The sequence below is a fragment of the Populus nigra genome, chromosome 3 (assembly GCF_951802175.1).
Source record: "Populus nigra chromosome 3, ddPopNigr1.1, whole genome shotgun sequence".
Classification (NCBI taxonomy): Eukaryota; Viridiplantae; Streptophyta; class Magnoliopsida; order Malpighiales; family Salicaceae; genus Populus; species Populus nigra.
This window is the reverse complement of record NC_084854.1, coordinates 17,634,956-17,657,331: the sequence shown is the minus strand read 5'-3', so window position 1 is coordinate 17,657,331 and position 22,376 is coordinate 17,634,956. Positions and strand designations below refer to the sequence as shown.

The 22,376-nt window shown below is 32.1% G+C and overlaps 3 protein-coding genes across 3 annotated transcripts; 2 read left to right on the top strand and 1 right to left on the bottom strand.

Moving 5' to 3' along the window:
- Nucleotides 1–5,376: 5,376 nt before the first annotated feature.
- Nucleotides 5,377–8,103, bottom strand: LOC133690184 (uncharacterized). Its single transcript, XM_062110403.1, has 2 exons — nt 7,219–8,103; nt 5,377–6,139 (listed from the first exon to the last, which is right to left on the bottom strand). The coding sequence occupies exons 1-2, from the start codon at nt 7,965–7,967 to the stop codon at nt 5,485–5,487; spliced, it is 1,404 nt and encodes a 467-aa protein (XP_061966387.1). The 5' UTR covers nt 7,968–8,103; the 3' UTR covers nt 5,377–5,484.
- A 4,955-nt stretch (nt 8,104–13,058) lies between these two features.
- On the top strand, nt 13,059–18,897 carry LOC133689836 (DEAD-box ATP-dependent RNA helicase 38). The gene is made up of 8 exons (XM_062109902.1): nt 13,059–13,407; nt 13,837–14,130; nt 14,511–14,738; nt 17,163–17,228; nt 17,620–18,021; nt 18,119–18,230; nt 18,373–18,458; nt 18,633–18,897. Exons 1-8 carry the CDS (start codon nt 13,180–13,182, stop codon nt 18,693–18,695), a joined length of 1,479 nt encoding a protein of 492 aa, XP_061965886.1. The 5' UTR covers nt 13,059–13,179; the 3' UTR covers nt 18,696–18,897.
- A 2,301-nt stretch (nt 18,898–21,198) lies between these two features.
- On the top strand, nt 21,199–22,148 carry LOC133690314 (pistil-specific extensin-like protein). The gene is made up of 2 exons (XM_062110560.1): nt 21,199–21,420; nt 21,606–22,148. Exons 1-2 carry the CDS (start codon nt 21,249–21,251, stop codon nt 21,953–21,955), a joined length of 522 nt encoding a protein of 173 aa, XP_061966544.1. The 5' UTR covers nt 21,199–21,248; the 3' UTR covers nt 21,956–22,148.
- The last annotated feature ends 228 nt before the right edge of the window (nt 22,149–22,376 follow it).

Genomic DNA, 22,376 nt, shown 5'->3' with positions numbered 1-22,376 from the left:
ATTAACATATATTTCAATATAAAAATTTATTTAAAAAAAATCACAATTACAATACCAAATATACAATATGTTTTTGGGTTCTGCAAAGTTCAGATTGCACAATCAATCGGTGAGAGAAGAGGTACCTAAAAGCAAAGGCATATTGTTCAAACGGAGCTTGGAAAAGGATGAAAAGTCGAGCCGTCCTTTCAAAAGATAACCAATTTCATTGCAAAAAAAGGAGTGCTATGACGCAAAAAAAAAAATATCAAATAAAGCGATTAAACAGATTGTTTTTAATATTTTTATGTTTGCAAACAAAATATTTACAATAAATATGTGATTTAATTATGAATAGTCTAATCTAGAACTCCGTCAAAATCTCAATAAATGGGATTTAATATTTTGATATTTATAAAATTAAAAGAAACAAAATGCATAATATAGAATTAAAATAATCTCATTTGAAGAAATATAATAAGATTTGAAAAAATAAACATAAAGTGATTTTTATATGTATTTAAATTGTTTTAATGTGTTGGTGTTAAAAATAATAAAAAAATATATTATTTTAATATTTTAAAAGAAAAACTTTTAAAAACAATAATCATTACAACAAACATGCTCTAAAAAAAACAATACAATTAGTAGTCATAAGTAATAATAGTAGAGGAGTATTTTAATTATAGAAATTTGTATGGGGCCCAGACAATCCATAATCCCACCTGCACTATGCTGTTTTTTAAGCAGAGGATGCTCCGGTGGAAAATTTATTCGTTTCTTTTCTTCTTCTTTCTTTTCCTCGCAACCAAACAACCAGCTAGTACGGTGCGTATAACGCACGCACGCCTTTCTTGACCATAGACCAGCACTGTAGAAAATACGTCATCAAAGGTACACTGCTAATGCTATCCTTGTTAGATTTGATAGGATAACTGATTTTGAAAGGGTTTAAATTTGATTAAAATAATATTATTTTCTTTAATTTTTTTAAAAATCACTTATACTGACTCAATGAGTAGCTAGTTATTAAAATATTGTTGAGTTAATTAAGTTTTAATGAGTAAATGTATAATTCTATTTAACTATAAACTAAATTAATTTAAACTTTAAATTTCAAATTCTTTTACGTAATTTATCGATCCGAGTTTAATTAGAATAATTATAAAAAATACAACAAAATAGCTATGATAATAATATCAATTCTTATCTTTTTTGAAGGTAAAATTTAACTCAAGTCAAATTTTAAATTTTAAGTTTTTTAAATAATTTATTGATTTAAATTGAATTTAATCAGAATAATTATAAAAAAATACAAGAAAATAAATAGCTAAGATAATAAACCAACTCTTTTTTTATTTTATTTTTTTGATGAAATGGCATTCATCTATGATGATATTGATGTGATCACAACAAACAACAATGCAATCAATAAAATATGATTAATTTTTTTTTATGAGAAGTCAAAATAACTCACCCTTGATTACTCTACATGTCATGAATAATGACACCATTCTATAATTACACTTCAAAAAAAGAGGCGGGCGGCAGTGTGTTCTTAAGAAGAAAAGGGGACAACGCAGAAAAGTCAAATCATACAGTAGGAGTTGAAGACTATGAGATGTTTGAAAATGATTGAAGTTGTTGAGTAGAAGGAATATATGCCCCAAGCACTTGATATATTTATTTAACATAATTAATCAACAAATTAATAAAATGAATAGAGTGATGAACGGGCAAACAATTATTGATGAGCAAGTTTTTATAATCAGCCATTTAATAGTAATTAACAAGGTTTCTTCTGTGCATGTATCCTGTTGAAACGTGATGATTTAAGATTTCATTTTTCTCGCTAAATATATGGTTGCTTTTCTTGTTAAGATACACTTTACTAAGAGAATATCTTTCCTTTTCTTTTTATAATCAGGGATGTTTGGCCTGCTTACACGCATCACAGTTAAATTTTGGATCCACTGAATATCCTGCAAGCTTAATAAACAGGTAAAATATCATGAGGATGACAGACGTGCACAAAAAAAATTGAACATGTATTAAAAAATAAAAAATTTTCTACCAGAATCGCTAGGCCACCACCTCAAGTGCACATCCTTCCTTTTCTTACATGTGAACGTTAATGTTTATTCGCTCATTTATAGTTCACGGTTCAAAGGTCATATTCCATGTCGGAAAAATAACAGGAATTAATGAAGAAGGTTATCATAATTTGAAGGATACGTGCATGGAGGAGGAGACAGTAATGATGGCCGCCATGTATATCCTGCAACGTTAACCCCACCTCCACGTTAACGCCATAGATTACTTAGACTAAATTAAGCAAGAAATTGATGTCTGACAATTAAAAGAAATGTGTGATTGCTTGTAAGGTTGGTGAAAAAGGGAAGATTAGGAGAGCTTTACAGCAATTATGGAGACGTATGCTGGCAAATAGGAGCTCTGTTATATGCAAGCCAGTTTTCTACTTTCGAAATTAATTGCGTTCCTCGAGCATGAAAACAATATTTATTGTTTCATCAGCTTTGATTTTTTTTATTTTTTTATTTTTCATGAAAGGAACATATCTGATCCGTAGAGATTAAAGGAACCTCGATTGATGATCTGATAGGTTGATCATGCCAGCTAAAGATGGTAAAGAACAACCACTCCTCTTTCCTCATTATACAGCAAATTTGTTTCAAAGCGATGCATTTTCTAATCTTTTTTTTCTTAACATGAGATATTTCTAATCTTATCTTTCAAATAAGATCGTTTCCTCGCTTTGACCCATGATCCTGGAGCTCGGGCTTGATTTACTGTAAAATAATTGTTTCGTTAATAAAGAATTAGTTTTTGTCGGTTTATTTTTTTTATTAATGTGAATATTCAGGCTAATTTGTGTGTATCTCGACTAATTTTTCAGACCCTGAAGTTAACGACCATGTAAGTCTCTAGTGGCCCTGAGATTTGTGAGACTCAAACTGGTGACTCTTAGAGAGCAAACTTAGAACCTGACCAGTTGAATTACACTCCTTAGAGTTTTTGTCGATTCATTTTGTTTAGCCAACTCCTGAATGAATAATTTGAACAATAATCTTTCACTTTCTAAGCAGTTTATTTTTAAAGGAAAAATGAACAGTTTCAATATATCACAATTAATTTTATATTAATTTTGATTCTAAAAATTAGTATAAAAAAAAGGTTGAGGGGAAGATATTTTGGACGCCAAATAATACCTTTTTTCTAGATTTCTTGCTCTATTTTTCTTCCGCTGAAAGAGCTAAGGTTCAATTATCATAAAGAGCATTTTGAGTTTGTTTTACCTAGTTCTTGGACTTTGATAAGTAGTGCAACCAATCAAGGTGTTATGGTTGAAATTCTAAGAGTTGATTGCAATCATTCATTGACATCAAGTACCGAGCAATAAAATTTTAATAATAAATGATTAATTCTTAACAATAATTATTTTTTATTAAAATTAATCCTATGTTTTATGGTATTTTCATGCTTTAACTTGTAGTTAAATAAAACAAATAACTATTTGAATTAACATTAAGTTATTTTATTCATATCACTGATAACTTCTTGACAATAACCTCTATGCTTTAATTTGCTAGTTATTTTTTTAGTTTATAAATTTAGAACTTAATCTCAATAATATAATGTAGAGCTATGGCTGTCAAAATATCTGCTTTCAATATGTTTTCTCTCAAAGACCAAATTAATCCCACATAAAGCTCTCAATAATCCCCCCCCTCCCCTCTCTGTTTTGCTAAGATTTTGTGATATATGAAGGCAAGAAACTCTCTCTATTTTCAAATTCACAATTTCAATTAATATTATTTCGGCAAGTATTTACAAAAAGGATTTGATGAAGAGGAACAAAGAAGGGGATTGTTTTTTTTTTTTTTTTTATCTTGGCCACTCCAAGAGAGAAGAAAATGAGTTGATTTTCTTCTTTTATTGTATTTATACTTCACCACTTTAATACCCTAGGGCCTTATTCGACTAGTTACTATTTTACCCTCATTTAACCTATTTTTTAAATATTTATTATTTTTTAATTAATAATTATCTTATTTAACTAAGATTTATCTATTTTTTGACCGGATATTTATATTTTTCTCTCAATTACTTGGTTACCAAGCAACTAAAAAAAACTTTAGTCCCTTATTTTTTTTCCTTTGTATTTTTGGTCCTCTTATCTATTTTTTTATTTTGATATTTTAAAAAAAAACAATATCAATGTTAACTCAGTAAGAAAAATAAACAATGATTTTGAAATGAGTGTTAATAGCTAAACGTGTTGAAAAAAAATTTAAAATTTAAAATTATTTTGAAAAGATGTTAAAACGTAAAAATGACGTAAATATATTAAAAATATATTGTTTGGATTTTTATTATTATTTTAATATATTTTAGATTTTTTGAAAATGATTGATAAAATAAGGTTAAAATCAAGTAATGACAAGTATTTCAACAATAAAATGTAAAGAGATAAATAATGTGGCGTCTTACTTAATGGTCTATCTAGAGAATGTTGGGAAACGCAGGTCAATTTATATTTCTAAAAAATTTAATTTTTTTTGTTAAAAATTAATTTTTATTTTCATGTTTTGAATTGTTTTAATGTGTTGATCTTAAAAATAATTTTTAAAAAATAAAAAATTATTTTAATATATTTTAACATAAAATATATTTTAAAAAATAACAACAATCACATTCCCAAACATTATTTTATTTTAGAAATCCCCAGCCCGTCAAACACAACTTCATTCGTTTATTTTTTTTGTTAGTTGACTCTATCCCAGTTCTGTTTTTCATTCTACAGAAGCTACCAAAAACTTTTTCTACAAGAAGAAAAAATATCAATGTCATATTTAAGTTAAAAAAATTAAAGGGCTTCCGCGACAGATGATCTGATATCATTATTTACGTATGTTTTTTAATTTTACAATTTAATCTTTAATTAATGTTAAAATCTCTTATTTTTATCAGAATTTTTTCAAATTAAATATTCTTTTATTTTATCACGATATTTTTTATATTTTAATTAACCATTACTTTTCAAATCAAAGTATTTGTTTAAAAAATAATAATTCTCATAAAAAACATATATTTATCAAAACAAAAAACAAACAAACAAGGAATTTTTTTTTATTAAAGAGATACTTTTTCTCTCCTTTATTCAATTGATTGAGATTTTTATGAATAATTTTGATAGCCTTTAGGTTTTTATTTCAAAAACATGCTGTTAATAAAAAAGATATTTTGTAAAAAAACAAATACATTAATAAAAAATGATAATTCGTCTAATAATTTTTTAAAAAAAATTCGTTACCTTTTTTACAAATTTTTTTTTTTTTCCAATCAAACTTAAGCTATGAGCATCTAAACACTTGGTGAAAGGCAAAGCATAATACCATATTCAAACGGGAAGTTTAGTGCTGCCTATAACTATAAATAAACAGGGAAACAAGAGTAACATAAATCTCCATCTACAACAAAATTTCAAGAAAGCTTGGCGCTGGTGCCATCTTCGTCACCGTCTCCTATTGATGCTTCACTGAACATGTACTGCTCCTGATACTCCATCAAGTATTGCGTTGATCTCTTCACATCCAGAAACAGATTGTAGACTCGAGTAATGTCCTCATTCTCCACAACCTTTCCTTTTCGTTTCTGGCATGCCAATGCAGCGGCAGTAATTAGATGGATAGCATATCTCAAGGATGTTTCAACCCCAATATGTGTCAACAACGCCTTAGCCTCTTCAGCGATCTCCACATCTTCTTCTTGGCATCTGATGTCCAGAATCTTGTGAATGTCATCCTTTGTATAAGGCTGAGTAGTAATGATAAGTAAGCGATCAAGGAGATCTATTGGAATCCCATGTGGAGATTTGTAATTTGTTCCTCGTATGGTAGTAATCCCTCTGTTGGTGGCGACGGCTAATATTGGAGCCATCTCATTCTCAAGAGCGCGGTTCAGGAAAGAGAAGCATTCAATGTCAAGCATGTGCACCTCGTCAATGAAGAGAACACCTGGCACAATCTCTGCTTTGCCTTCCTCTCTCCATTCTGCCACCTTTGTGTCAATTTGTTCCCTTACTTCTGCACGAATTTCACCAGTATCACCAGTGAAGAGAGCCAGAAATCCCTGCGTTCTGAAAGTGGAGAACAATAAAAGATGATAAAATGGAACAAATAATCTGCTGGTAATGATGAATCTAAATTACAGCTACATGCCCTATTTATTTCCATTCAGCTTAAATTGGAAGGAAAGAGCACAACATCACAGAAGACACCCACGAAACCGCCCCTGAAGTACAAGAAAGTATGGAAGCCACAGAAACAACTCTATTGCATAAACAATTTCGCCTTAGAAACAATTCTGCCCCTATTAACCACCTTGAGAGTTTCCAAAAATATGTGATTGATCTCCATCCAAGGGCTTCAAATAATAGCTAAAACAGTGCATATCAATGTTTTTTTTTTTTTTTTTTTGAAAGAGGGCTTAGGATATATACTAGTGTAGGAATCCTCTTTGAGAAAAATTTCACGGTGGATGGCAAAAAAGAAAGATTGCAAGGATTGCAAAGAATAAAATATCGCATGAGGTGATTAGTTTATTTTGCAAATGACACTTTTAAGGAATCTCATGTTAGTAACCTTGTTTCTGGACGTGTGAACTCTGTGACAGAAATCTCTAAATTCTCATTTTTGTTGCATAGCATTGTTTCTCCAAACATTTGTCATCTGTTTCTTTCATGCGACATGTATCTCAAATATTCACCTTACAATAAACAAGCTAAAAATATAACAGATCTAGAAGCTAAAAGAGGCCAGAAATTTTTATTTACCAGAGTGCAAGGCAGTGTTTCTATCAATATTTCATCAACCCAAAATCACCAAGATTCTAAACAAAAATTAGTAACCAGTTTTTTGCTAATACTAATGGGTTAGCCAACAAGTATTTAACGCTTTAGCTGTAGCCATGTTAAAAGGTTGGAATTTGACAAGAAATGTAATTAAACAACAGGCTAAGGGGTCTCTAAGATTCTCCAAAATTGTGAACATTTACAAATTATGGGTTAAGTTAAAGAGAAGCTCCTCCATCTTTCCTCAAGTATCACAACAAACCAAAACACAGCAAGCATGGATAACATGACCTAATAACTAGTAAACTCAATCCCATCAAATAAACACAATCGGATACGCTGAAAATATAATTCCATGGAAGCACCTGCTATTGATGACATCAATTTCATGAAGCGTGACACAATGCACAATCTCTTTCCTCTTCTGCAACTCCCCGCCAGGACACTGAACAAACCTAACCTGCGGTCCAATAGCATCATAATCCCTTGACCGCGAAAAAGACCTACCAAGCTTGGTAACTTTCCCAGAAGGCTTATCAATAGCAATAACATCCCCACTTTGCACTTTTTCCTTTCCCAAGCTCTCAATCATCTTCGCTCCCAGATCATAAACCCCCTCCATCTCCGTTGTCTTCATAGTCAGTTTCCCCGTCTTCAAAGCAGCACCAGCCACTGCTGGCCTGTCAATTTGAATTTCTACCACTTCACCTTCAATCACCTCGGTTTCTTCTTTAATTCTAACAGCAATTGCTTTCCTAAAAGACTGCATTAAAGCCTCGGTTTTCGACATTTCAAGAGAAAATATTTCGCTTGCGGAGATCATTGCAAATGGGGTTTCAAGACCTAGGGATTTTGCCATACCCATGGCGATTGCAGTTTTACCGGTTCCGGGTTGGCCCGCGATAAGAACGGCTCGGCCTGCGATTCTTCCTTCTTTTATCATTTGGAGGATGATGCCGGCGGCTTTGCGGGCTGCGGTCTGTCCCACCATTCCCTCAGAGACGGCGCGTGGCTCGAGGGCTGAGTCGAGCCCCAGACCGCGGATGTGGGAGTGAGCGCCTATGCGCTCGATTCTTGTTAGATCTCGAGTTTCTGAGAGTTTGAGGTCTGCCATTAGAGGAGGTGGCTAGAGAAAGAAGGTTTATTTCAGGGTTTTCCAGTTTGTTTTTCTATTCAAGTGGAGTGCGTGATGGTAGATTGGGAATTTTGATGCTCACTAGTGTCGGAATAGCTGACCGTGCTTTGCCGAGTGGCAGATGAATTGTTTTTTTTAAAAAAAAACTAAAGTTATGATTGTGAATTCAAAACTGAAAGCATAAGTTTTAGTGGAAATTGGGTTAATTTTTTCAAATTAAGTAAACTGAATTAACTTGATTAAACTGTTATTTAGGATCATTTTAAATAAAGAAAAAAAATAAAAAACTCAAGACTGAATAGTTTTATGTCAAAAAATAAAATAAAATAAATCAAAATTAAATCAGGTTAATTTTTAAAACTAGCAATTTTAATTATGAGACCGAGATAATTATATAAAAGATCAAAAATAAAATATTAAATAAAATTTTTAATCATCAAAAAACATAAAAAGAAAACAAAAGGTGATCATAACAATGATGATCAAATCTAGTATAAAAACGAATAAAAAAAATAATGAGGGACTTAATAAAAAAAGAAAAGAGATTAAAAAAAAGTGATTAAAAGAATGAGAACCAAAATTGAATAAAAAAAATAAAATAAAATGTTGAGGGACAAAATTAAAAGAAACAAACAAGAAAAGAATAAAAAAAACAATCAAGAGAAAGAGGATCATAATTGAATTTTTTTTTCTCCATTATTTTTTTATCAAAATAATTTTATTTTTACTTCCTACAAAATAAAAAAATTTTGTTTGACCCCGATAATCCTGGTTTTTCGACCCAACCTGTGACTCAAGACATGACAGGAGTCGACTTCTAAGTCTGGTTTTAAAAGCATGATAAAAAAAATAACCATCAAATATGATATGAAAATTCAGTAATATTAAACAATGAGAAATGAAATTGCCAAAAAATAATTAATCAAGAAGATAACTCGAAATAAAAAGAATTGCAATCATAAGAATGAAGATAAATTCAATAAAAAAAGAAGAATTAAAATCAAATGATTATGGATTAAATCAAAAAATAAAATCCAATCAAAAAGAAATTGAAAGCAAAATAAATAGGAATCAAAAGAATGATGATCAAATTTGATTAAAAAAACATAAAAAATCAAATGACAATAGATGAAATTAAAAAACAAATAAATCAAATTCGATACAATTAAAAAATTGAGGACAACTTTGCAATTTTGCAAGGTCAGCACATCCTTTGAGGTGGAGGAAAGAGAAACAAGGGGGGCGAAAAATTATCGCACGGAGCTTCTTCATGCCATAGATGCCGACACGCGCTGGCTCACCGTGTAGAGGGTGACATAATGCTTTAAACATTGCCCTGGAAGGCTACCAATGGCCATTATGAGGTGTCGCCCAAAGAGCACGAGCACCTCTCACTTACTAGCGCGTGCTCTGCATACGCCATCCATCTTTTTTTTTAATTAAAAAAAATTAGATCACTCTTGACCCCATGTGATAATTGCAAGAAAACCGAGATTAAAAAACTAAAAATGTCACTTGGCCTTAGGCAAACAAAAGTTGACCCTGGGAGTTATACGGTAATTACACTATATAAAAAAATGTGAAAACTGAAAACACCCTTTAGACATTAGTTATGTTGTTTTTTTTTAAGGATATGAGTGTAATTACACTGTGCAATAAATATATGCAAATACGATTTTACCCTTGAGTGTGTGTTTGGTTTTTTGATTTTAAAAGGGCAAAACAAACATTTTACCGTGGATTGCACTATCCATAATTCATAATAAAACACTAATGACTTTTAGCTTTATGTATAATTACTAACATTTATATGTTTTAATAGATGTTAAAAAAAGAGTTTCTAAAGTCAAAAGATCAGAAATTTTAAAAATAGATATAGACCAAGATAACTGATCTTATTTCGTAGTAGAACTCAAAGTTTTTATTTATTTATTTATTAATACAATAATATTATATATATATATATATAAAGAAATAATTTAAATTTCATTGAAAAAAATAATTAGCTAATGATGAAATTTCAAAATATCCAAGTAGCTTAGGAACAAGACTTGTGTGTTGGATAATTAGTTAATCTCTTAGTTCTAACAATTTAATGTATTCTCCCTAACCAGTGAAGCTGGTAGCTAGTGCTTAATATTTGGTAAGTTAAGGTGATTAATAGTTAATATTTGTAAAAGGTCCTATTTGGTAGATGAGAGAACTCTCGTAAGCTTAAGTAAATTTCTTTTTTTTTTATATATAAAAAAATGCAATGACATTTTAGAGATATATGCTCTGAAGAGTCATTTCACCATTATAATATTTTGAGTTGTACTCTACTCAAAATAATATGTATTGAATTAATATAAAATATTAAGAGACCTGCATGAGGTTCTAAAAAATTTAGAAGAGAGTATTGGGCTCAAGCGAGTTGTTTGAAACTATTAAGAGCAAAAAATAGGTCTAGAAGCATTGTTTGGACCCAAAAATGTTGGGTTTGGGCATGACAACCCAAACTTATAGGATGTTGAGAGTGCATGCCTAACCTGAGCCCGGGCATGGTATATTGGGCCTAAGTTCCAGGTTGGGTCTAACCAAATATTTTATCTACTCAAAATCCCCTAAAATTGTCTCCTAAATCAGAATTCAACCGAAAAAGTTATTTATTTTGATCGGCAAGATAAAATGCAAGAAACACTATAGAACTTCTCTTATTAAATTCCAATGATACCAAGAAAAAGTTATCTTTGTTGATGTAAATTGAATGATTAAGGAATTTATATCTCCTCAGTCACTTTTTAGCTGCTTTATCTCTTCTTTGTATTCCATAATGACGTCTACGTGAAGAAATTAATTCTTGAATCAAAGCAAAAAGAAATTTGACCAAAATCCAAAGGCAAAAAATGGCCAAAGGCGAAGGGAAATTTTTTTTAGGGGAAGATGCTTAATTGTTTCCTTAGGTTTCAATTTAAGTCCTTTAATTTTTATTTCAAATAAACAATAGATTGCAATTTTGTTTGGTAAAATCCTACGTCAACCCATTACTGGAATACTTTACCAACACTATATGAAACTATACTAATCTAATAGAATCAAACTACCATGCCAAAATATTAAACAATTAATTGTGAAGAGATTCAATTGAAACAATAAAAAGTTATGTAATTGAAAAAAACAAATAAAACATAGGGTGCAACAAAAAAAATCAAATGATGAAAAAACCCGAACAATGAATCCTCAATAATTAAAATATTAAAACACCTAGCCAAATTAGTTTTTTTTTCTAATTCTAATAAAAAAAATTTAACATGTGATCGTGTTCATTATTAAAGCTCTCACATTTCACTATGGATTCGCACAATGATAAACCATTTTGCTCTTCATAGTGAAAATCATATGACTTGTTTTTAGAGGCAACATTATCTTTTTCATGAGATCTACTAGTCATTCCTCTATTGAGTGGGGTTAAAATGATCTCTTAACTATTTTGCACAATATAATATTTAAAATATCCTTAAAAGTTACATTTGCTTAATTGTTTGGGCAAGAGAATTTTCATTTTTTTTTAATTTTTGGTAGCAAAATATAATTACTAAGGTTCCCTTAAAAAATAAAATAAAATCTTAGGTTATGTCAAGTAGCTTTTTGGTCCTTATGTTATGTTTTTTTTGTTAATATCATGTGGGGTTAAGGGTACTTCGATCTTTCAATAAATTAAATAAAAAAAGATAAAAATTATTAGCACATGCAACGCTAATGGGAGGCGCTTAAGCCCTTTGTATGGTGTATGTGACGCCTTCTAGTTGTCAAAAATGGCCAACGTTGTCTATTTCGACTCCTCATTTGGAGGTGCATCCAATTTAGCGATACATATAAGGTTTTTCACGGTGGTTTGGTGACAGTTGAAATTTTTTCTCTCCCTTCCTCTCTATCTCTTTTCCCCTTAAAAATCATGCCAACCTAGCCAAAATCAAAGGTTATCCTCCATTTTCTTCTTATTTAAATTGTGGTCCTTGTTTTTTTTATTTTGATTGTTCTTTTTTTGTTTTGAATCATTTTTTTATTTTGTTTTCAATTTCATTTCTTAGCATTTTATTCTAATTGATTTTTATATAAAATTTGGTCCTTGTTTTTTTTTATTGTTATTGTTTTTTAATTTCACCATTTGATTTAATTTTTATGTCAGATTTGACTCTTATTTTTTTTTGCCTTGGTTCCTTTTTTGATTTTTTTTTAATTTCATCCTTTAATATTTGATCTTTTTAGGATTGGGCTTCAATAAAATTTCAATGCAGTTATCACGGGCTCATGACCTGGATCACATATATAAAACTTTAACCTAAATTGATATATGTTATTTTATTTTATTTTTATATCAAATTTATTTTTCATTATTTTAATTGCTTTTTTATCCTTTTTTAGAATTGCTTTTTTTATTATTATTTTCAACCTTTAGCATTGTATTGTTGAAGATTTGATTTCATTATTTTTCTTGATACGGTAATCTTTACATCATGATCCGGATTATGAGTATTTGTTTTTAGCTCAAGTTGACATCATTTTTTTTTTTAAATCCTTCTTTGCACTTATTTTTTTTCTTAATTTCAACATTTAATGTTGAGTTTATTAAATATTAAGTTTATTTATTTATTTATTTTATAAGAATATCTCGAATTCATGATCCAAATTACAAATTTTTTATATTAACTTGAATTGAATTAAATTTTTTTTTTATTTTTTTCCATCATCAACCTTTATCATCAAATTCTATAACTCTGATTTACAAAATTTTATTTTACTTTAAAAAACAGTGGCAACACTTTAACATCCGTTTTTTCAGGTTTTAAAAAAACCCACTAACTAGTCTAATTCTAATTCTAATCTAATGTAACAAAGTTGTACAGATGATATTTATCTGTTGACGATTACCAAAGAGAGAGACAGACTTAGAGAAATTTTTCTGGCACAGGGAAACTGTAAATAAAATTTATCGCTTCACTCTATGAAGCACCTTAGCAGCTTGAAATTTAAGCTAATTAAATTTCACCGCTTGAATATTAAGCTAATTAAATCAGAGTAAACCTCTACAGTGTCTCTCTATATAAATTAACTCGAACCTTCTACTGCTGTACGCTCTTTCGGTATTGTTATTTCTTTCCCTCTCTCAACTTCAATCAGCTATCGATCGCAATCTCCCTCGATCTTTCTAATGGCGGAAGTTACTGAAACCACCGCCGCTTCCAGCTCCGAGGGCCAAAAACCGGCGGTGCCGGAGACTAAAAGATTATGGAGCGACGAAGTAGATGACGAAGAGGTTCAGCCGAGCGCAACAGAGGAAAAAGCTGTCTCGGAGCTAAACGTTGACGCATTAGCTATCGACGAGAACACGAAAGTCAACAAGTTCCTTGACGAACCCGAAGACTCTAGAATACAAGCCGTACTATCTCCCCCCCACTCTCTAGACAGTTTTTATCTGCTAATGTGAAAATTGAGATCGAATATTTACTTTCTTATTGTTTCATTGTTTGATTAGCGTTTAAATAAAACAAATTAGTGTTTTCTTAACTGTTTGTTCTTCTTTTTTTGCTGTGTAATAATTGGGGTTTAATAAAAAAATTCAGATGATTAAATTTTTGAAGATTTTATGTGCTTTTGTTTACGGTGGTATTAGATTTTTATTAAATTGATTCATTTTTTTTTGTAATTGGTGCCCAAACGAGTGAATGGGCTTATATGATATGGTTTTTTGCTGGAAAGCAATAATCAATGTTGGTTGAGTTTTGATTGTGACATTGGAAGTTGGCAACCAATTGTAAGGTTATTTTTTAGTCTTGTTTCTTAAATTTTGCAGTTCAATTTGATGTAGGTTACAACAGGGGATACACCATACACATCGGCATCCACATTTGAAGATTTGAACCTGTCCCCGGAGCTCCTCAAGGGTTTGTACGTGGAGATGAAATTCCAGAAGCCTAGTAAGATTCAAGCTATTAGTCTTCCAATGATCATGACTCCTCCATATAAAGATTTGATTGCTCAGGCACATAATGGTTCTGGTAAGACCACTTGTTTTGTGCTTGGCATGTTGAGTCGTGTTGATCCAAAACAACAAAGTCCCCAAGCACTCTGCATTTGCCCTACAAGAGAGTTATCGATTCAGGTTGGTTCTTGTGTTCCAGTTCTTTTTTTTCCCTTTACCATTTTTTTCAATGTTTGGTTTGGTCAATCAAGTAAAATAAGAGGGAGGAATATCAAGTTTCAAATATTTTGGGGAATTTTTGTATGAGAAACACTTGCTTTCATAATGGCTTCAGGTTCATTTTTATTTCTAACATTTATTTTGAAACCCGATACAAGCATATTCTTGGATCTTCATCATGTGAAATCCTTAGACCCTGGCTCGAACAAGTTTTTGAGTTTTAAATCTTAGATTAATACACTAGTAATAAGTGATTTAATAGTTCTTCGTTAAAAATATAACTTAACAGTTAAAATAAAGTGCTAGTTTCAGTTTTGATGATAACAAATTCGTCCTTTCAGAATATGGAAGTTCTTCAGAAGATGGGAAAGTACACTGGAATAAGTTCAGAATGTGCGGTGCCCATAGAAAGCAGAAATAATGATAGATCCAGATACCGACCTCCAATATCTGCACAAGTGGTGATTGGGACTCCTGGTACGATAAAGAGATTGATGTCACAAAAGAAATTGGGTGTTAATGATATGAAGGTTCTTGTTTTTGATGAAGCTGATCACATGCTGGCCAAGGTACATATACAAAATGAATCATGTTCCTAATATGGTTGCTATGATATTATATAACTAATGGACACCCTTTACCTACATAGCATCTTTTAGTTTCTTCGGTTATGCTATGCTGCGATTTTTTTGCATATCTTTAGCAGTTCAACTTGGTGCTCTCTTGCTCTCCTTTTTTCTTCTTTTTTTCCCTTGGTGTTGGGGGTATTGGATCCGAAAAAATTCCCAATTACTTGATCCTAGTTAATGCACTTTGCTTTATGTTATAACTTAGGAAATTTTTTAAGTTTTGCCAGTCCATTGCCATTTTGGTACTGCATCTTCTTGTCAAATGGCAATATCATATTGATGATGAGACTGTATTGAACAGATGTAAGCAGTTGAAGAGATGATGTTTGATACATTATTGTAGAGGTTGATATAGCACACCTTGCTTTATGTTCTGATTTAAGAGATTTTTCAAGTTTTACCTATCCACTGCTGTTTCAGTTCTGCAACTTGTCCAATGGTACTATCATACAATGATGAGTCTGTATTGAACAGAAGTAGAGCTGTTGAAGAGTTGATGATTGATGCATTATAGTAGAGATTAATAAAGGCACAATTTCCAAGGAGAAAAGTAGTTGAGAATTGATAGTGTAGCAGAAACAAAATCGTTAGTTTAAGGTTACATGTACAACAGTCTTCTGTCTCTGAATTGCAATTTCATTCAACTTTTAAGGAGAGTGGTCATAGTATATGCTCATGACCAATCTTTGACATGGGGAAATTTCTTCCATTTTCTTGGCATAATAATATTTATGGCATTATTTCATTAATAGTTAAAATTTTTAGGTTTTGAGGAGTTTAATAAGAATCCAAGATGCACTTTGGTAAATCAAGCATAACTTTTAATCTGATCGAGCTGGAATTTTGACAGAAAATTTTGAAGGCTTTGTTTAATACTGATCGGAGATCAGGAAGGCCTTCAAATAAGGCTTGGAAGTTACTGCACGAGATTGTCTTTATTTACGTTATTGTATTTGAATTCTTTTTCCTATTTAGATTAGGACTTTTAATTTATTTAGTACTTTACCATTTATGAATCCTAATGCTAGATGATTAAGTACGTTTTAATAAGGAATCCTTTTCCATAAAGGATTTTAAGACTAATTTAAATAGGGGTGTTTAGTTTATTTTGAGAAGAAGATTATTATTAAGACTTTTAATAAAACACCAGAGAATTTCCTCTAAATTTCTCTACAGTTTAGGTATGTAATCTTAGGGCCTGAGAACTCTAGCTTTTTAACCACGCTATACCCCACCTCAATCTTGAGGTCAAGTGGCCTTTGAGGGGCAGGAGAGAGAATACAGCAGGAAAACAGCAGAACTGTGGTTCAAGATTTTCATAGCTAAGAGTTGGTTTCAATATCTGCGAGTTGCTTGTCATGAATTCCAAATCTTGTGTCCCAGAACCCCAGCCCCAAGCTAGAATATTGTAGTATTAAGGCTCGCTGCCCCAGTTTCAAGTTGTGATTTATACATGCTAATTTCATTTGTTTCTGCATTTTTTTAAACAAAATATGAAGATGTAGTGAATCACTTTGGTTATTTCCCATATTATGTTGTCTGGAATGTTTGGGAATGCTTAACTTTCTAACTCTCTCACTCACATACACAGCTGAAGATAAGGACTGATACGTGCTAAATAAAGTATATTTATAAAATATTTTGTTCCTTTTAGAACATTGTGACATTGGGTGTCACTCGATAAAAAATGAGGCATACTTCAATCTCATCACACTTATATTCTCTCTTAATCATGCAGCACTCTATATCATTAATTAATGGGGATCTTGTTGCAACTAATCCTACCACATAAAATTTTTCCTTCAAACTTGGTGTGATTTGCTAACAATAAACATATTGTTGCACTGTTGCATTTCATTGAAGTAATTTACATTTAAATGATGTTTACAAGCAGATAGACATGACATACTCATTAAATTGACCTCTCTGGCGATGTATTTAGAGAGGAGATTTCATTAAATTTTGTACATTTCATGCTATTTATATGATTTAGTTTATATGTTATTTTCTGATTAAACGGATGCTGCTACCGCCAATCATCATCTGTACCTTTAGCTGTTTCACTGCATTGGCTAGAATTAATTAATAGTACAAATACTTTTTTGAATACAGGCTCAATTAGTGGTTTTTGTTGATGTCTTCTCTTTTGTTGATACCAGTAATGAAATTGACAAAGTGAGACTCTAAACCTTCTTGCTTTTGCAAAAGTACCACTGGACTACAGACCCATTGGTGTTAATGTCTTTCCTGTACTTAAAGTCATTTGAAAGTGATAGTAGACAATCTTTGATGAGTTGTGCATAAGTTGTTGATCTGTGGTTGGTTTACATAAGAGTTTTATTGATTTAGAGTGAATTCTTGCAGGATGGCTTTCAAGACGATTCCTTGAGGATAATGAAGGACATTCAAAGATTCAATTCTCATTGCCAGGTTTGTCATGCAATTCACATATCTTTTACTGAGGGTGGGGAAGGTAGAGGAAATAAGATCCAAAAGTTCTTTACCTTTTATCATCTCAGATTTCAAAGTTGATTTCTCGAATTCTAACAACCAAAATACATAGCTGCTCAATAATATACACAATGAGAGATAAAGAGCAACAAAAATTACATTTATTATTGAATAACATGTATACAGATTAAAAAAATAAAAATGAAAGAACAACTTCACTGATCATTCCATACCTGCATGCTATCCATAATGTGCAGAAGATTTGGATGCATCAAATGATTAGTTTGTTGGGATCAGATCAAGGACTTTGTTGCATTTCTAAATTTGGAGACCGGTGGTTTACTTCTTTCTATTTCCAATCTGGTTCCAGGTTCTTCTGTTCTCTGCCACTTTTGATGAGACCGTTAAGAACTTTGTGTCAAAGGTTGTGAAAGATTACAATCAACTTTTTGTAAAGAAAGAAGATCTGTCATTAGAATCATTGAAGCAGTATAAGGTGAATCTTCCTGACGAACTTGCCAAGATTAGGGTAGTAAAAGATAGGATTCTTGAGCTGGGAGAGAACATAGGCCAGATCATTATATTTGTCAACACAAAGCGCAGCGCCAGCATGCTGCACACTTCCCTTGTGGATTTAGGCTATGAAGTCACTACCATTCATGGCGCACTTAATCTTGAAGACCGAGATAAAATAGTCAAAGAATTCAAGGATGGATTGACTCAAGTTCTCATATCAACTGATGTTCTCGCCCGAGGTTTTGACCAACAACAGGTGCCTCTTTAATTTACACAAAAGCCTCTTCTTACTGGTGTTCATTGATAAATATGTATTAGAGCATGAAACTTATCCTGCCCTCTTCCTGTTGCAGGTTAATTTGGTAATCAATTATGATCTCCCAGTGAAGTATGAAAATCAATCAGAGCCTCATTATGAGGTCTACTTGCACAGGATTGGTAGGGCTGGGCGTTTTGGCCGCAAAGGTAAACTTTGGTTCTATCTTTTTCTTTGTCAGATGCACTTCTATAATGCTTCTCTAGGAAAAAAAAATGATTGGGGTTCTATAATACTACAACTGTGAAAGAAGCAATTATTGATTTTGAGTGGTTTTATGTAATCCTGCAGGGGCTGTGTTTAATTTCATAATGACTGACCATGATTTGATGATCATGAGGAAGATAGAGAGCTACTTCAATAGTCCAGTAGCTGAGGTAAAAACCCTAGTGGCCTGTTTGAAAATACTTTATTCATAAAACCGCTAGATATCGGTGGATACTATAGAGTATATATTGATCCATCACACGTTTTTTTTTGTCAGCTATTGTAAAGGGATTAATTTGAATTTTATTATTTGATTGCTTAATTTATGTTAATCTCTGATGCAGATACCATCATGGGGCAGTGAAGAGGGCTTCAAGGTTGCTCTCAAGGAAGCTGGTTTGCTGTGACAATGAGGCATGAGCCGTATGTTGTGTGATTTACAAACGAAATGAGGCACAGCATCCACCGAGAGGTCTTTTTAAGTGAAATCCCATGCGGGGGTGGTGGTTAGCCTTGACTTCCAAGTGTGTTGATTTTTTACCCGGTATTTGTTACTGAGATGGTCTTTTTTCTTTGAATGCATTTTGAAAACAACCATTACATTTTCAATGGCCTCCATGCATTTCATATTTGTGATTAGACTTGTTCATGGTTGGGTTTTTTGGAGGTAATCATCCTCCACTATATATTCATAACTCGTAAACTATAATCATTAGTACTCGAACCTTACTTTATTAAATTAAAACTGCTAAATATACAATCATTAAAATATATTTCTCTAAACTAAAATAAGAAGATTAACAATTCCTTTTTTTTATGATAAATTTGTGGATTTAGATCATTTTATCTAAAAACTTCATAAAATCAAGTGTCACTCTAATTTTATCTAATCAAATTCCCAAACTCGTAAGTGTCGCACAAAGTATGCTTCAAGTAGTGGCTTGGAATAAACCGTCATGTCGTATAAGACAATCACCAAGGTACTTTTACCAATTTTATAACTTATTTAAGATAGAACTTCAAACTTGGGGCCTGCATGAAATCATACTTCATTTTATCTTGTATATGATTAAAATTCAGTTTGATTTTTTAATTTGTTTTCAAAACAATACCATTTTAACTTGAAAAACTGTCATTCTGATTTACTTACCTTGATCTTCGGTGTCGGGATAGGTTTCATTACTATGCATCTTATTTTGCCAGCCACGTTCAAATCTGCCAGGCCCAAAAGAAAGCTTCTTTTGCATATACTAAAATCCAAGCTCTGTGATTGCCCAACAAAACATATTGTCTGGGATGAACTTGAAAGTGAAAACTTGGGCCAGCCACCCAACATCGCAGAATCTTCTGATGCTTTAGAAAAAAACAAAATTTTAAAACAATGGCAAACTTCGGCTCGAATCAAACTCACCCCTCAAAGCAAGCAATCTTGCAGCAGCTAGACTTGATAGATCATAGGTGCTTGTTTCCCTTGCATGTGATTTAAAACAAATGGAATCTGCAATCAAATATGAACCATCTGGAGGACGCTTTTAGCCGAGATTCCTATGACTTTTTCCAAAGATTTTACTGTGTCATTTTAGAGAGAAGGATTACAACAGGGGCAACCTTACAAAGTTATAGAAGTTATGAAGAACAAAAACCCAACCCAAATTCATTGTCCATCGGATCAAATCAAGACTTTCACCACATCACAGATTACAGCCGGATCTTCGATCACATAAGACCACGGTAATACCCTCATTCTCTTCATTAGAAGGAAAGAAAGGACAGTGAAGCTAAGTATAGGGTTCTTTCCCTTAAGTCAAACAATCCAAAACCAAATATGTTTTCCTTATGTTTTTCCTTTCCTCTTCCATCTCTGTTTATATATATAAAAAAACTTCCATTCTATGAATTTCATGTGTATTAATATCAAATGCTGGCTGTGTGTTGATTTGGGTTGAGTTTTTCTTTATTCAGTATGCAATTGCAAACAATAAAAAGTCATGAACCATTTGGATCAAGGTTATTTTTTTAATGATGTGATATTATTTTTAATTATATAACATTTGTTTTGTTTTAATTAGAAACAAGCTTTAATTTATAAAATCTAACTAATTATAATTTAAATACTATAAAATTAATTTCTCCTTTCTGATGAAAAAAAAAAAAACTCAAAACTGGAATCTGAAATTCAAAAGAAAAAAAAAATCCTTGGTCCTTCTTCTCAATTAATCCATTGTTAGAATTTGTCTTACATGCATTGCTGCGATCTAAGAAGTGCTGAATTATGAAAACCAATACCCATCCGGAAGTCGACGACCTTTACAGAGAAGCCGAAGATAGCCTCCCGCCAAAAATAAAATAATAATAATAAAAAAATAACGAGCAAGAGAGAGAGAGAGACGAACACCATGCACAAGTAACAGAGTTAGGGATCTTTTGCTCTTAAATATATATATTTGGCAGTGAAAAACGCCTAGTTTGATTCCAGCTGGGTTATTTAATTATTTTCTTTCCTCTTTACTTCAATGGGACTTCCTCTGGATAGAAATTGTTAATGAATCAAATTTATCTATCATGCGAGGATCAAAATGTTACGAAGAAATATGCAGCTTGGTTTTCTTCCATCTCCAAGTGAAATAGCAATGATATTTTAATTTTCTTGCTCAACCCATTAGTTTGACGGAGACGCCTTTCGCCTGTCTTCAATTATTTTGTTGGGACTCCATTGCATGTTGGTTGAAGCCCAGTTGTCAACCTTTTTTTTTTTTTTTTTAATTTGGGGTTGGGAAGCTAGTATGTATGCTAAAATGCTAATATAGAAAAAGATAATGGATTGCACGTCAACGAGTGGTGCCCGTCCACTTCCATTTCGAAATAAATTCTCAAGAACATCCTATAACTATAACTATATATATATAGGCAAGGATTTAGTCTCTTTAATCTATCAGGAGCGAGAGAGAGAACAAAGAAAGATGGCAGCTCCAATTTTGACGTTGATTGCAGCATCTCTTCTGGTGGGATGCACCACTTTAGCCATGGCTTGGGAGGAAACTTATGGGGTCATAAATGTTGCTGGGAAAGTAATGTGCCAGGACTGCACCAAGGGTTATAATGACTGGATTAATGGCGACAGGCCCATTAAAGGTACCCCTCTCCCTCTGTATTCCCCTTGTCGCCTCTGTGATGTTTTTACTGGTGAATCCATCAAATCTTAGATGTATCATAGCAAGGTTTTTACTTTACGCGCACAAGTCACAACTATGACATACACTTAAGATCATACAGTAAAATCTCTAATTTTGATGAATTGATGGTTGGTTGCATTGCAGGGAGTAAAGTATGCCTTACATGCACTGATGATAGAGGCAGAGTAATACATTACGATAGTGATGTGACAGATGAAAGAGGAGAATTTGACATGATAGTGAGCAAATACATTAATGGGAAGCAACTGAAGGAGAAGAAATGCTCAGTGAGGCTTGTATCATCACCAGACCCTAGTTGTAACATCCTCACCGACTTTGCTGGTGGGAAATCAGGAGTGAAGCTCAGGCGACCCACTTCCGTGTACCGTGACACCGTTAAATACATGCTCACTCCATTTTACTTCACGTCTCCAATGTGTGATGAGCCTGATACTACTGATCAGTACGATGACACCCAAGGAAACAATTACTGATTAATTATGATTTCAATTTCTTTGAATTCATTGTCTATCTTCTCTGTATACGTATGTAATTGGTGCTTTGTTTTCATTTTGATTTTTGTAAGATAGAGATATCTCCCTTGCGTAAGATTTGCAAGGTACTGTTACTATAAACCTCCACAACGATTGAGAATTATTAATCAAGTCAATGCCCTTTTTTTTCAAATTTCCATTAACTGATTGCAATGTGATCATCTTCTACTGATTCTATGGCTAAACAAAAGAGAGGCAAAATCAACTTGGTGTATGTTCTTACAATTAAAATAAATTCAGACAATTTCTTACTACAGAAGGCTTACTATTAAACCTGGGTTGTCTCTGAAGTAACTATCCAAAGGAGCCCCAACTGGGATTGCTATATATAATGCAGATATCTAATGATATTTGGATAGTG